Genomic DNA, 14,482 nt, shown 5'->3' with positions numbered 1-14,482 from the left:
CTGCCCCCCGATGGGTGGCGGCCTGCCGGGGCTCCGCGGGGCTGCCACCCAGGACCCTGGCTCCATCCTCCCTCACAGCACAAGCAGCGCAGGGGGGCGGGAGGTCAGACAAGGGGGCGTAGGGCAGGGCTGCCAGAAAGCAGCCGGGGACAAGGGCTGGGGACAGGGAGGCTGGGAGGGCCTGCGGTCCGGCCAGGACGAGGACCTTCAAACCAGTGGGGCCTTGGCCGGGGCAGAAACGCCCCCAAACCGCCTGCTCTGCCCTGTGTCCGGGACTTACAGGGCGCGACGGCAAGGCTGGGACACGCCCGCACTCACCTCAACGCCTGTCCCAGAGCGACTGGGCGCAGCGGCCGCACTCGCCTCCCGGGCCCCTCCCCCTCCCCCTCCATCAGCCTCCAAGGCCAGGGTCCCCACGCGCAGGCCCATTTCTTCTCCAGGACAGAGGCCCTGGTCCTGCCCCAGCTCGGGGATGGCTCCGTGGCCACCCACTGGGGGTCCAGGCCGGAGCCAGGCCCACCCTGAGGACCCCCTTCTCCCCAGGCACTGCGTGGGCTCCAGGACTGGACCTCACAGACACTCTCCTCACCTCCCGCCCCAGACAACCTCGGGGTCTCCCGCACGCGCCCCCGTCAACCCCGGACCTTTCTCAGACAGCAGCTCTGCCTGCGGCACAAGACCCCAGCCCACGCGGGGCCCTGGCTGGCCACCAGCGCGGAGGAGGAGCAGGCCCGGCGGGCAGGCCGGCTCCTGTGGGGCCCCGCCCACAGGCCTGCCTCTTACTCAGAGCCGGCAGCTGCCGGCCCCCACGCCTGCTGTGCCTGCGCCTGGCACAGGGCCTGGGCGAGTGGGCCTTCCACGAGGACGCACCCGCCCTGTGACGGCCGCCCTCTGCCCTCCCCAGGGGGGCCTCAGTGTCCCCATCACGGCGGGTGGGGCCTGCTAGCCTCTCTCCTCGCATGCAAAGTGGACCGTCCCTGGCCGGGCCCTGGCCCCCGCGCCCTGAGCAAGCGTGGCCCGCGCACCCCCTCGCCCGCGCTCCTCGTCCTCTGTGAGTCACTCTCCTGGGCCCGAGGCCTGACAGGCGCAGCCCGACGCCCCCGCGCGGGCAGACGGCTGAGCTGGGGACCTGAAGCTCACTCCCGCAGCCTCTGCAGACGCCTCGAGGAGGAACCCACGCAGGTCCCCATACGGCAGGAGGAGGAGGAGAGGGCTCGGAGGGGGAGGCCCCCAGCAGTCACCCCATCTGTCCCCTTCGCCTAGTCAGGCGCCCCTACGTGGGGCTGAGGGCTCCGAGCGTCCGGACCACTGTTGGGCCGGGCTCCAGCCTCTGACTCGCGGCGTGACCCCCCAGGGCACGTCCTCCCTGGGCTCTTGGTGGAGCCCCGCATCTCAGGGCGCGGTGTCGCCCTCCACGGATGGGCGTGTGAAACAGAAAAAGGGTCACACCCGAGCCCAAAGGGCGGCACGCCCCCAAGTGTGACCTGCGCTTGCAGGCCAGGGCAGGCCGGCCAGAACGAGCAGGTGCCACCCCGGAGGCCCCCGCCCGCCCCCGCCCGCAGAGGCCTCTGGCTCCCCCAGACCAGCCTGGGCCCTGAGGCAGGACCACGGGCGGCGCCGCCGTCCACCCGGCCGCCTGCAGCCCTGGGCCCCGGGGACACAGGAGGGCCCCAGGGAGAAGGACAAGCGTGCCCGGAGACAGGGCCCCGCTCGCCGCAGGTGTCACTGCCAGGCGGGACCCCAGGCCCCCATGTCGTGCCCTGCTCACGGCCCTGGCTGGCGCCGGGGACGGCAAACCACATGCTGGCCCTGCCCGCCTGTCACATCCACAGCCACACACTCGCCAACACGCAGGCACACACGCGCGCACCCGCTTGCACACACACGCCTGTGTGCAGTCATGCAAACGTACCCTCCCGCAGATGGACACGCACACTCTCCCTCAGGAAACACCGCGTGTCGCTGGCCCAGGCCACCCTGCGGGCTCCCCGGCCTCTGGGCTCTCCGGCCCGAGGGCCCTGGGGGAGGGACGGGGCAGTGGGGGGTAGGAGGGCCAACCAGGGGCTGCCTGGGAGCCCCAGAAGGGATGGCCGAAGTGGCAGGAAAAGCTTTCAACAGGCCAAGTGGGACTCAGGGAGAGCAGAGCCTGTGGGTGCCGAGAGGCACTAACATGGCGTTACTGGAGGCTGCAGAGGTGGCGTCGGCCGTAGAGAGGGCTCCGCACGCGACACAGGTGGGGGCACACCCAAGGGGGGGCCGGGGCAGCGGACTGCAAGGGAAGCAGAAGGCTGAGACAGCGCAGAGGCCGTCCTCGCAGAGGCCAAGGGGCCAGCGGGCGCATCCAGGCCGTGGGGACCGGTCCTGGGGCGCAGGGCGCAGGGGGCAGGGGGCAGGGCCTGGAGACGGTGTGAAAGGGGACTTGGGGGGAGGAGGTCCCGGGGGGAAGCAAGGATGGGGGCCTGTGGAGACAGAAGGGTGGGGCCCCGGGGGGCTGGGGATGGGGGCTTGGGGGCCAGGAAGGGCGGGGCCAGGGGAGAGGAGTCCTGGGGCCTCTTTCCACCTCGCCAGAGCCTGCGGAGTGGGCGGGCGGGCCCGCTCCTCCCCCACGTTTGCACAAAGAAGCAAAACCCTCGGACGAAGGCCATGCCACTGCCTCCTGGTCCCCCAGTCCTGGTCTGATCACGCACTGCCCCAGCCTGGGAGCGTCTGAGAACCACTGGGGGGTGACCCAGGAGACCCAGGGGGTGTGCTGAGCACGTGCGAGTGGACCCAGGGGTGCGCGTGGGGGCTGCCTCGTATCTGTGGGGAGCAAGGCTCCGCACGGCCCACGGCAAGCCCAGTCCCCGGTGCTCGGCCGGACCAGGAAGGGGCCTCAGAAAGCGGGCGGCAGCCTCCGGGGACCCCCCGCCTGGGCTCCAGCCCCGTGCCCCCACCACCTGCCTGAGCCTCAGCCTGCTCGGCTTTTGCGCGGGGACATAGCCGGGCCTGCCTCAGGGATGACCGCAGACGCAGACCGACGGCGCCCTGCCCGGGGCGGGCGTGCCCACGTCCCAGCCGGGCGGTGCACAGACGCGGGCGCGCGGTGGACCGGCGCAGACCTGCCCGTCCCCACTTCCCAGGCCACAGCCCGAGGCCAGGCCCCGAGCCCTGGCGGGCACTCCGGGGCCACGGGTCTCCCCCGAGGCAGGTTTCTAACCAGGGCCCAAACACACCAGGGTCCCCGGGGGACGGTCTCCTGAAGCCCTGGCTCACAGGGAGGCCCAGGGGGGCAGGAAGAGCGGGGAGAGAGGGACAGGAGACAGACAGGCCAAGCAAGACTGGCACGGGGAGGGGGCGGACCCCGACGCAGACACCAGCCAGGCTGAGGAACACAGGGAGCAGGCACAGGCCAGAGGAGGAGGGCTCAGAGGGCTGTGGCGGGGCAGGGAGGGGCCGCCCCTCCCTGTCGCCCAGCCGTGCCCTAGGGCCGTCCCCTGCACGGCTGCGGGGGCAGCACCTTCCGAGCACCCCCCTCAAACTGCTGGGCTTGGCCCAGCCACCGGGGACCACGCCAGCAGGGCCGAGTGCCCTCTGGCCAGGCTCTGCCTGCGCTGGGCTCTGTTCTGGGCAGAAGGCTGCCTGGACCCACCCGCCGCCCCTCCTCCCGTGGAAGGCAGCACAGGTGGCTGCAGCCCGGAGGGCGGGGAGTGGGGTCCAGCAGGGGCGGTTTTGCGAGGACCTCCTGGGACCCGCCTCCTTGTCATGGGCCAGCTGGAGACCCCAGGGAACCGAGCTCTGGGTCCTACCCTGCCCGCTCCTTCAGCTTCTTGTCCGTGATGCCGTCTTTGGACACGAGCTTGTTGAACACCAGGATCCCGATGGCCATGTTCACCTGCCGGGCAGAGGCGGGTGTGGGGGCGCCTGTGCCGGCTCCCCCGCCGCGCCCCTGCTCCCCGGCCGGGGAGCGGGCCAAGCCACCACACCGGCCCCTTCACCAGCCATCTGCTCCGCCGTCGGGCGAGGTCCTCCGTGCCCAGGGACCCGTCCGCCCCTAGGGGCTGCGCATCGAAGCTCAAGCCTCCCACGTGACCCCCCCACCTGACAGGCTCCGCCAGGACCTGGGAGCCCTGTCAGGCGGGGTGGACATGAGGAAGGGCCAGGCTGACCCGGCGCGGGCTCAGAGGGTGACAGAGGTCTCCTCCCACGAGCTGTGTGGGGCGGGCGCCCCGGGCCGGGTCCTGGGGGGTGGGGCAGGACTGGCCGGCGCCGTGTCCCCTGTGGTCAGCTGCAGTTGGTGAAGCAAGGGCTCCGTCTGTCCAGAAGTCAGAGGTCCGGCTGGGCCGGGGTAGCCTGTGCCCCCGAGTGGGGCCGACTAGGGGAGCACGTGTGCTGCTCGAGCACAGGAGCGACCTCCTGCGACCTCCAGGCCAGCTGCGCCCCGCCCAGCTCACCCTGGGCCGCCCCACCGCTGCGCTGGCATCCCGCCCACGACGGGGAGCTCGCCTCCCCCCCCCCCAGGCACTGCCGGAGCCGTTAACTCAGGGCCGGCCAGCCCGGGAAGTGGTTCTTGGAGCTAAGGGAGGGCCCCGGGCTGCTGCCCGACGACCACCTGCGCGCAGAGAAGTGTCCCCAGGGCGCCCGCTCAGACATCCCTCGGCCCTGGGTCCCCTGGGGTCCCCCCTCCTCTGGCCTCCTGCTGGTGGGGGCAGGGGTCCCAGCTCCCATCCTTCCCCTGGAGGTCCCCCCTTCCCCATTCCCACGCGGCGCAGAGGCGGCCTGGCCCTGGCTGAGTCCCTGCAGCCTGGGGACCCTGGGACTCCGGGGGTCCCTGGACCCTGGGCCCAGAGGTCCGGGGAGGCTGATTCCATGTTCAGCAGGTGCCCTGGCCCTGCCTCCCACCGTCCTGTGAACGGAAGGTCCCGGACACAGTCACCAAACATTTTGCAGCTTGAGTGCATGGAGTAACTTTCCTGGGTGACCCCCTTCCCAACGTGGCCAGGACAGAGGAGGGCAGGACCCTGGCTGCCACCTCCCTGAAGCAGGCTCTACGTTCGGCCTTCAGCTGCGTGTCCCCGTGTGCTGAGGGGATGCAGGGCAGGGGTCTCACCGCAGCGGGTGGGGACCAGCCCTCCCCCCCAGATGCATCCTGGGAAGGGACACGGGGTGCGAAGAGGCGCCTGCCCTTAAATGGGCCCTCGACAAGCCTGGCAAGCGGCCCCTCCCTGCCTGCGCCTTCCAGGAATTCAGGAGCGGGGCCCAGGCTGCGCTGTGGGGAGGGGGCCAGGCCGGCCCACAGACCCAGGCTCCCTGCTTATCTGTAACCTGGGGACGATGGCCCTGGGGCTACCTGGCACTCTGGCGTCCCTCACCAAAAGAACACGGGAAACAGCGGAAGAAGGCTGAGGACCCAGCCGCTGGGGCTCCTCTGGCCCCGCCTCATCGAGGGAGAGATGCGCCCCAGCTCTGACGCCCCAGCCCAGGCCGAGCCCACACCCTGCCGCCCAGGCCCCCTCAGGCCACCCGTTCCACCCCCCACGGACCCCTCACTCGGCAAACAGGCGCAGGCCCAGCAGGTCCGCAGCGGGGCCCCAGGAGTCAGGCAAACTTCGCTCAGAGCCCAGCCTCCGCGGCCCGAAGGCAGGGCAGGGGACTGCGGACCCGCCCACCCCCAGGGACGGGGCTCCGAACGTGCAGTCCCAGGCCGGAGCCCAGGGCCGGGGGTCCGTACCAGCACCACGGCGGCGGCCGGTCCCACGAAGGCGTACAGCAGCCCCCCCTCCAGGGACAGCCAGCAGCTGGGGAGGGAGACGCGCTGGTTAGCAGCCGGGCGTGGGCCCTGCCCCGTGACGGGCGGGGGGGGGTGTCCCCACAGGTTTGGGGGGCGCAGAGGAGACGCTGAGGGGGGCAGAAGGATTCCAGCACGAAGGAAGCAACCCCCCCAACGCGGGTCCCCCACACACACTCTCTCGCCTCAGAGTCCTCGGGGGCCCCAGGCGGCACCATGACCCCCGTTTACAGATGGAGGAGCAGGCCCACAGCAGCGGCCGCCGCCGAGGGCCAGGCGCCCTGACCGACCCCCGTCCCCCACGGCCTCCCTCCAACCCAGACCCTCCTTCCCGACACCACGCGCTGGGCTGGGTCCGGGCCTGGCCCTCGGCCCACACGTCTGGCCCGGCCCTGCCTCAGCCCTCACTGGGTCACGAGCCCCGCATCCCCCCACATCTCCTGGACGCCCGCCGCGGGGGCCTGCGGGGCCTCGAACCCGCGGAGGGCACCGTGTCGCCCACCCCCGCCTCCTTCCAGCCCAAGCACGCTCCCCTACGCTGCCTGTGGACAGACCCCCCCATCCCGAACCCCACCGCCACGCCCTGCCCTCTCTCCGCACGCACCCTGCTAGGCCCCCCTGGGTCCTCGCTCCTGTCCCCGCCCGGATGGGGCGTTGCTCCGGCCCCCGCCCCCTCCCGTCCTGCGCCCCGGGCGCCACGGCGAGCCAGGCCGGCACAGCCAGCACCCGACACCTCCCCTGCCTCCTGCCACCCCGTCCCTCCCCATCCCTGTGGACCTGGCCCTCCCCCACCCCCGGACCCCCGCCTCAGGACGCCCCCGGCTCCCTGGCTCGGCAGTCAAGGCCCCTGGCCCTCGTCCGGCTGATCCTTCAGGGCCACCGTGTGTGGGCAACAGGGCTCAGAGCGGCCCGCCGCCTGTCCAGGGAGGGGCTGGGGCTCCCAGAGCCCAGCACCGCTTCTCTCGGCCCCGCTGCCCACGGCCGGGGGCGCTGGTTAGGGCAGAGGAGTGCCGTCCCCGACCCCCCGACTCACTAGTTCACGGTGCTGTACCCTCTGGCCTTGGTGAATCCCACAGACACAGCCACGACCAGCGCAGGGAGCCCTGGGGAAGGACCATGGGGACGGTCGGTCTCCTGCCCCACACAGCGCGGGTTGGGGGCCAGGGGCCAGGGATGGGCCTGCGGGGCCTCGGGTGACCCGACCCTGTGAGAGGGGACAGGAGGGGGACAGGGGCAAGGACCTGCGGATATGCGGGGTCGGGTCGCTCAGTTAGCAGGTATCACGCAGGACACCCAGGCCCCCTTGACTCCCAGGAATGAAAGGAAACGCTTGTTTGGTACAAGTGCGTCCCGGACAGTGAACGGAACACAGTCATGCTGAACGGTTACTCAGCATCTGGAGTCCGGGTTCGACTTGGTGCCAGGAACTCATCTGGCAGCCGCGGGGCGGGGGCAGGGGGCTCCCGGGAGGGGGGCGGGGCACTCACCCCAGCCCAGGCAGAGGAAGCGCTTGCGGATGAGGCGGCTGCGGAGGCGGCCCGTCACGGCCATGTAGGACTGCCAGGCCTCGGTGAGCACCCAGCAGAAGGACGACAGGAAGAAGAAGTGCAGGAAGGCGGCCACCAGCGTGCACACCACCTGGGCGGGCAGGTGTGTGGGTGGGGCGCTGGGCAGGCCCTGCTGCCCCCGGCGTGCGCGGCCCGGTGACCGTGGTGGTGGCCAGGGCCAGCCCCAGGCGGGAGGCCACCGAGGTCGCCTGGGCCGAGCAACACCTAAGCCCCCGCCCCCCGCAGGTGCTTGCGTGACCCGGCCCACAACTGCCAGGGACGGCGCCCGCCGACCCGGCTCCCTCGCCCGCCCGTTGGCACACGCACCGCATGCTGGCCCAGAGCCCGGTTCACGCCCGTCTGTTCTGCAGGGGGTGCCTTCGAGGCCCAGAGAAGGCAAGTCACCCCCGGGGCCACGGGACAAGGCACGGACAAGCTCAGACAGACAGGTGCCCAGCGGCGGGCTCGGGGCGGGGGCTTGCGCTGGCTCGTCACAAAGCTCCCGTCCAGCCGGAGACTCCGGACACCGAGTCCCCGTGGCCATCCGACACCGCCCCCCGTCCTGCGCCTGAGCCACGTGGCCGCCGTGGCCCGAGGAGGGGTGAGAAGGATCCAAGTGGCTGCGGTCCCCTCCTCCCTAAGCTGCCTGGGGACCCCGGGGTCCAGGCTGCTGCCGGGGTCGCCACCGTCACCCTCACGCACGGCACCCACGGACCCCGGGGTGAGGGGGCAGGTCCAAGGCGGCCTACCTTGTTGCGGGTCTGGGTCTGCCCAATGAGGATGAGGGCGTTGGAGGAGATGATGGACAGACAGAAGTTGATGAGGATGACGGAACGCTCCGAGCGGATGTACCTGCGGCGGGAGGGTGGCGGCCCGCGGTCAGCGCCCGGCAGGACCTCACTTCACGAGGACGGGGCTCTGTGGCCGCACCGCGAGGGGGGCTGCCTCCTCCCTACGAACACTGCCGCCGCCACCCCCGCCGCCGCCGCCGCCGCCACCGCGCCTGCGGCGCCACACGCAGAACCCCAGCGCAGCCGGGCGCCAGGGAGAGCCCAGGGGAACCTCTAAGCACCGCTGCCCTCCCCTGCTGAAGTGACTCATCCTTAAAATTGCTTCTCCTTGTCAAGCAAGATCCTCTCCCTGTCACCGCACCCCTCTGCCGCAGCTCGCTCTCGGGGTGCACTGCCCGCCTGTTCCCAGCCTTCACCCCAGCTGCCCGCCGCCCCCCAGCCCCAGCCCCCCAGCCTGATCCTGACCCGGAGGCAAGAGGGTGGAGAGGCTGTGGGCGGGGGCTGCAGAGCCCGGGCCCACGGTGTCTGTGTGACCCCGGGCACTGCCCCAACCCCTCCACGCCTCGCCCCCTCCCTCTGCGAGACGGGGTGCAGAGGCGCAGCTGTGCTCCGGGCCGAGGCTGACATTACAGAGCCCGGACACAAAGGGCGGGCCCTTGTCACCTCTGCTCCCGGTCCCCACTCAGCGCCCCCGGCGGCCTGGGCGGCTGAGGCACAGGCAGGTGGCAGGCCGAGGGTGCAGGGCAGAGCTTCAGGGGCCGTGACGTGGCCTGGGGTGACAGGTGACCTTGGGCGGGCCCTGTCCCCTCTCGGGCTCCGCTGCCCGCCCAGGACTTCGGGGACAGGGTCCCGGCTGCAGCGCGCTGGGCCAGCGGTGGCCGGCACAGCCAGGGAGGAGGCACCAGGAGAACCATGGACTCCATCTCCCAGGCTGCAGCGGGGCTGGGCGCGGGGCGAGGCACGTCCACGGTGGGGCTGGGGCATGTGGGCCCAGAGGAGGGGAACCGGGGGCTGACCGTCCTGGCACCTGTGCCCTCAGACAGGACTGAGGCCTGCTGCTCACGGGCACCCGCTCACCAGGAAGCGGGGCCACCCCTCCCCACTGGCCGCATCGACCGCTTCCTGCTGGCCTTTGGGGTGCGATGTCAGCTCAATTATCGGCTGGCATTGCCCTGCCCGTGGGGCCGGACACACTGGGAGTCCCGGCCGGGCCTGGCGGGGGGCTGCTGGGCAGGCAGGTGACCTTGACGTCACCCTCCTTGTCCCAAACCTCTGCCCAACGGGCTTCAAATCAGGGCGCTGCGGCAGGAAGGGGGCGCATGCTTCCACTCCTGCCCTCACGCACGCCTGCGGGCGCCTGGGCCAACGCAGATCTGCACCCGCACACGCGTGTCCCGCGCCCCGGGCTCGGGACCCGCTCAGACAGCAGTCCTCACGGCACACCTCGCAGACACGCGGAGACACACCCAGGGCCGGGGCGCATGCTGCGCGCAGCTCCCTCCCTGCGGCCCGACCCTGGGCTCGGAGGGCACCCACCAGGGAAGCGTTCAGGGGGTGGCGGTGGGGGGGTGGGGGGAGACACGGGCCCAGCTCGAGGCAGCAGCCTGGAGACCGAGCCGGGTCCCTCCCTGGTCTGCCCCGGCCCCCCACCCCCCGCCACACACCCCTGCCAGTGTCCCTGGAGCAGCCGTCAGCTGGGAGCCTCAGCGAGCACGGTGGGAGGACACGGGGGATGGGAGGGTGAGGGAGGCAGAGGTGGGGGGGCCGTCCACGTGTGACGGCCGTGGGCAGGGGCGGGGGACGAAGAGGTGGGCGCTGCCGGCTGGGAAGGGGAGCAGAGGGGCCTCCGGGCCGCCCGACCCCCATGGGCACCTTGGGCAGAGGGGGGATGAGATGCGACCGGGGCTGTCCCTTCCCGGGCCCCCACCACCCGGCCCAGCGCCCGGCCGGCCCGCGGGGACGCCACCTCCACACGGAGACGTAGATGATGATCAGCATGAGCAGGGTCAGGGACGACACGCCGCAGCCCACGATGAGCGTCACCGACGGCACCGCCGCCTTCTCCATGTTCTGGGGGTTCGGGGAGAACAGAGTGAGGACGAGGCTGGGCGGACATGCACACGGGGCGCCAGGCAGGGCCCCTGCCTCCGCCCCCTGCATCCGGCCCCGAGCTCTTGACCGCGTGGCAGCCAGAGGACTTCATAAAAAGCCACGCGACGCCCCTCCCTGCCCCTTTCCCGGAGCCACGTCAGAACGCCCTCCTGGCTCCGCGGAGGCCGGGCCGGCCTGCTCTCCCGCGCGCTCCCCGCGTGTGAGTGCACGGCGCACGGCCAGTGTCCCGGCTCTGGGCCTAGCTGGCCTTGAGCTTTTAGGGTAACCTCGCGGCCCCGCCCTGTACGGCTGCCTGTCCTCGCCGCCCCCTCCCGGGCAGGGAGCAGCAGGGTGCGCAGGGCAGGCCGAGCCCCAGGGCACGCCGAGCCCCAGGGCACTCCGGGTCCGCCTGCCCCGCCGCCCAGCGGGCCCCGGCCCCTGGCCCGCGACGCCCCTGGGCTCTGACCCCCGTGAGGCCAGCGTGTCGGGAGGCTGGGGCCCCGGCCGCCCTGGACCGGGGGTGGGTGTGATTGCTAAGCTCCCGCCGCTGTGGGTGGGTGGGGGGCCCAGAGCCCCTGCTGTGAGCTCCCACCTCTCCCTCTTCTCTCCAAGGTCAAAGTGAGGTGCGAGGTCCCCCACCAGGGGCTCCAGCGCCGCCGCTACAGACCCACACGCCTGGCACACACCCCGTAACGGGCCTCCCGGCCCTGACACCCGCGGGGCGCCCCCGCCTTGCGCTCGCCGGCTCATCTGCTCCCGTCCTCCTGGGCGGCTTCCGTGGGCGGTCCTGCCGACCCACCAGCCTCAGCCAGGGAGCCTCCTCCAGACAGGCCCCCGGTTACTGCTGGGCACGGTGGCCCCCCCACCTCGGCCCCCCGCCTGCACACTGTGCCGGGGGCCAGGCAGCACCACGTCCCCCGGAGACCAGGCTGAAAGTGGGGCCCCTGCATAACCGGCCCTTGGGGCGCCGAGGCCCATGGCGGGGAGGAAGTGAGCGAGACAATGGTAGCGGGGGGGCAGGGCGACCCCAACAAGCGTTTCTAGGACGCTGGGCTGGCCTGCAGTCAGCCACGTGGGTCGCGGGCGGCCGAGCGAGCAGCTCCCGCCCCGGCCTCCGCGGCCATCTGCCTCCACCTGCCCTCGCCAGGCCCTGCAGCCCCGGCCCCCCGCTCCTCCTCCTCGCGGCCCGGCGGGCTCTGGCCCTGCAGAGAGGGGACGGGTGACCGAATGGGCGGGCAGGGGCGTGAGAACACTCCCGGCCTTGCCGGGAGAGCTGGACGGGAGACCTAAGGGTGAGAGACTGGCACCGAGCGACACAGTGTGGCCTCCTGCCGGCGCCCAGCTGCCCGGCCGAGCTCGGTGCCGCTCCTGGCGCTGTGCACGCGCGGGCTCGCGGCCCGGCGCGGCGGCCCTGACCTTCCCACGGTGGCCCCTGCGCAGGCGACAGCTCCGTGCTCGGGTTGAGCAGCCCCGGCCCCCCCACCTCCTCCCGAGCCTCTCCAGGGCTCCCCCAGCCGCCCACGCTCCCCTGCGTGGTTGACACGGTTCTGTCACCTCCACCACGTGCGCCCCCACTTCCGCTCTTCCCCCAAGTGCACCGGCTTCCGTCCCCCTGCACCGCCTCTGGCCGGCTGCTGCTCCAGCACCGTCCATGGCTCTCAGCGGCTCGTGCGCACAGGCCCTCAGCAGCCCCCGGCCAAGCCGGGTCCCACGCAAGCCCGGACCCAGGTCAGCCTCGTCACGCAGCGTCAGGCGTGTCGCAGCAGCGCTGCTACCGACAACTGAGCCCACAGACTGTTTACTACCCGCCGGGCTGCGGTGGGCGCTGTGAACACCTGACCGTGCCCCGCCCCCACGCAGTGCCAGGCAGGTGGCCCGTCCTCCGCGCAGGTGTGACTCAGAGCTGCCGGCAGCGGCACAGCGGGCTCTGAGGCTCTGGCTTCTCTGTCCTGTCTCCGCCACCCCCACCGGGATCTCACCCCCTCTGGCTCCCGGGGCCCGCCCACCCGCTCAGTCATTTCTGGGCCCTGCTCTGGGCTCGTCCCCTGAGGCCGCTCCCTGCCCCGCGATGCCCGCGGCTCTGCCCACTCAGACCTGAATCCCACGCCCAATGTGTCCACCCAACCACGGTGGCGGAGGCAGGTGGCCTGCCCAGCTCCCCGCTGCCGCGGGGCGAGTCTGCCCTCACTGGCCGGGGCTCCTCAGGGCCCAGCCCACCACCACCCTCTCACCTGCCAGCCACGCAGCTGCCCTCCAGGCCGAGCTCTCCCGGGTGCGGCCGGGCCGCGGCACCGGCACCCCCGCCTGTCCCCACCCCCCACCGCTGGCCTCTCTCGCCCTCCTCGGACAACCTTCACCCCCGCCCCCCGGCTAAGCTTGGCTGGTGACCCCTGCTCACCGCGCAGGGCCCCACGGCAGCTCTCCTGCTCCTGGGGCTCTCAGACCACCCCCAGGAGGGAGGGGCGTTCTGGGGGCACAGCGAGGCCCTCCCCCGCAGGGGCTGCCCCAGGGGGGCGGGACTGGGGTCTGGCCCCAGCCGCAGGCACCCCGGGGTCAGCACCGAGCCAGGGGTGCACGACCGTGGGCTCCTCTTTGCCCTCGGTCCCTCCCGGGCCAGCATCTCTGGGGACGCCTCCCTGTGAGCGAGAACTGGCCGGAGGCCAGGAAGGCAGTGCCAGGCTGCTGGCAGGCAGGTGCGCACAGGGCCGGCCGAGCCGACCCCGCTGCCTCTGGCACGCTCGCTCCCAGTTCCCACCTGTGTCCTTGAGGGGTCGCAGGGACAGGCGGGGCTGACCACCGCCCCATCTCACAGGTGAGGAAGCCGAGGCCCGGGGTGGCCAGGCTGCCTGCCCTCGGCCCCATGGCCAGCGGGCAGCTCGGCAGCTGCCCCGAGCTCCTGCACCCTCGGCCTCAGCTCCCCTTCCGGGATGCGGGGACGGGGTGCCCTGCCCGATGCACCGCCGTGCCCACCTCTGCATACGCCCACGCGGCGGGCGAGGCGGCTGACTCTGGGCCAGGCAGACCCTCGCGCCCGTCTCCTGGGCAGCGGGTGGGGCCGGGCCACTCTGCTCCACGGCACCCAGCACAGGTCGGCTTTTCCTAGAAAGGCCCCCTTGGCACCAAACCCCTTCGCTCCTGCAGTTCCACCAGCACAGCCACCCACAGGCCCGCACGCCACCCTCTCCGTGCCAGGCCTGCGAGCTCGGCCCCGCCCGGGAAGGGGGGCGGTGCCTGAGGCGGCCTGGCCCTGCCCCCCAGCGCCCCCACCTGCTGGGTGCGCCTCTCTGCCCCCCTCCCCGGGGCAGCACAGCGTCAGCTCCCCCCCCCAGGGGAGAAAACCGAGGCCCAGGGGCGCAGAGAGCAGTGCAGGGTCACTGTGTGCAAGGGAAGAGCTTGTTTCAAGGCTCGACCGACCAACAGTGACCCCCTGCCAAACCCTGGGCTGGGGGGGCGGCGGGATGCGGGTGCCCACCCCGCTGGAGAGCCCTGTCCTGCTCCGGGTCCTGATCACACCCCGGGACCTGTGGCTGGGCCCTATTCTGCCTGCCCCGGCCTCTTAGGGGACCAGGGAAGTCCATGCCCCCGGCCCTTACACGGCTGGCTGCCCCCCGATCCCGGCGCACGCAGCTGCTTTCACATTGACCAGCTACGCCGAAAGCCGCCTCTTCCAGGCAGCTCCTGGGGGTGACCCTTGCTGCTGCCCCAGGGCCCTGACCCAAGAACCGCAGGACCAGCAGGGCCAGCCCGTCGCAGGGCCAGCCGGATGGGGGAGGGCGCGCCTGGATCCGGGCCAAGACCACAGAGCCCTGTCCATCCGGACTCAACCCAGACCGCGGCTCCCTTGCCTAGCGACAGGGGGGCTTAATGGCAATGACCTCCAAGATCCTGTCCAGCTCTGACCCTAGGGGACGCTGGCTGACACCATCGCCCCCTACCCGTGTCCCAGAGGAGAAGGGGGAGGGTGGAGCATTCGCAGAGACACCTAGAGCCTCTTTCATGCGTGGCCTGGGGTTCCCTGAGGGGAGAGATGTGCCACCCCAAGTGCCCAGGAAAGCCACGTTCCCCTTCCCGGTCCTTCCTCCGCATCTGCTGCCCACGCCGGGCCTGGGCTGAGGGGCTTGGCGAGTGGACACCCAGACCCTGCCCTGCTCGGGGCGCCCAGTGGTGGGGACTTCCCAGGCCTTCCCGGGACCAGTGAGTGCAGCCCGGACCGGGCGCGAGAGCCCAGCAGCCCCACTGGGCTGGACTCAGCACCCAGGGCTCCAGCCAGCGAGCTGGCCCCAGATGCC

At 72.2% G+C, this 14,482-nt stretch overlaps 1 protein-coding gene across 1 annotated transcript in view; it reads right to left on the bottom strand.

The window, feature by feature from the left end:
- The window catches only part of ADGRB1 (adhesion G protein-coupled receptor B1), a 53,669-nt gene that overhangs the window by 8,322 nt on the left and 30,865 nt on the right, over positions 1-14,482 (bottom strand). The window contains exons 18-23 of the mRNA XM_054590110.1: positions 10,069-10,172; positions 8,061-8,163; positions 7,252-7,402; positions 6,798-6,867; positions 5,708-5,774; positions 3,786-3,871 (exon numbers count right to left, since the gene is read on the bottom strand). Of these exons, the coding sequence (XP_054446085.1) occupies positions 3,786-3,871; positions 5,708-5,774; positions 6,798-6,867; positions 7,252-7,402; positions 8,061-8,163; positions 10,069-10,172 (581 nt within the window). The remainder of the gene's footprint in view (positions 1-3,785; positions 3,872-5,707; positions 5,775-6,797; positions 6,868-7,251; positions 7,403-8,060; positions 8,164-10,068; positions 10,173-14,482) is intronic.

This window comes from Pteronotus mesoamericanus, unplaced genomic scaffold, assembly GCF_021234165.1.
Source record: "Pteronotus mesoamericanus isolate MK-2021 breed Mesoamerican mustached bat unplaced genomic scaffold, CSHL_Meso_final scaffold_174, whole genome shotgun sequence".
In the NCBI taxonomy this organism is placed as follows: Eukaryota; Metazoa; Chordata; class Mammalia; order Chiroptera; family Mormoopidae; genus Pteronotus; species Pteronotus mesoamericanus.
The sequence above is the reverse complement of the archived record's forward strand: the minus strand, read 5'-3'. Positions and strand labels throughout refer to the sequence as shown.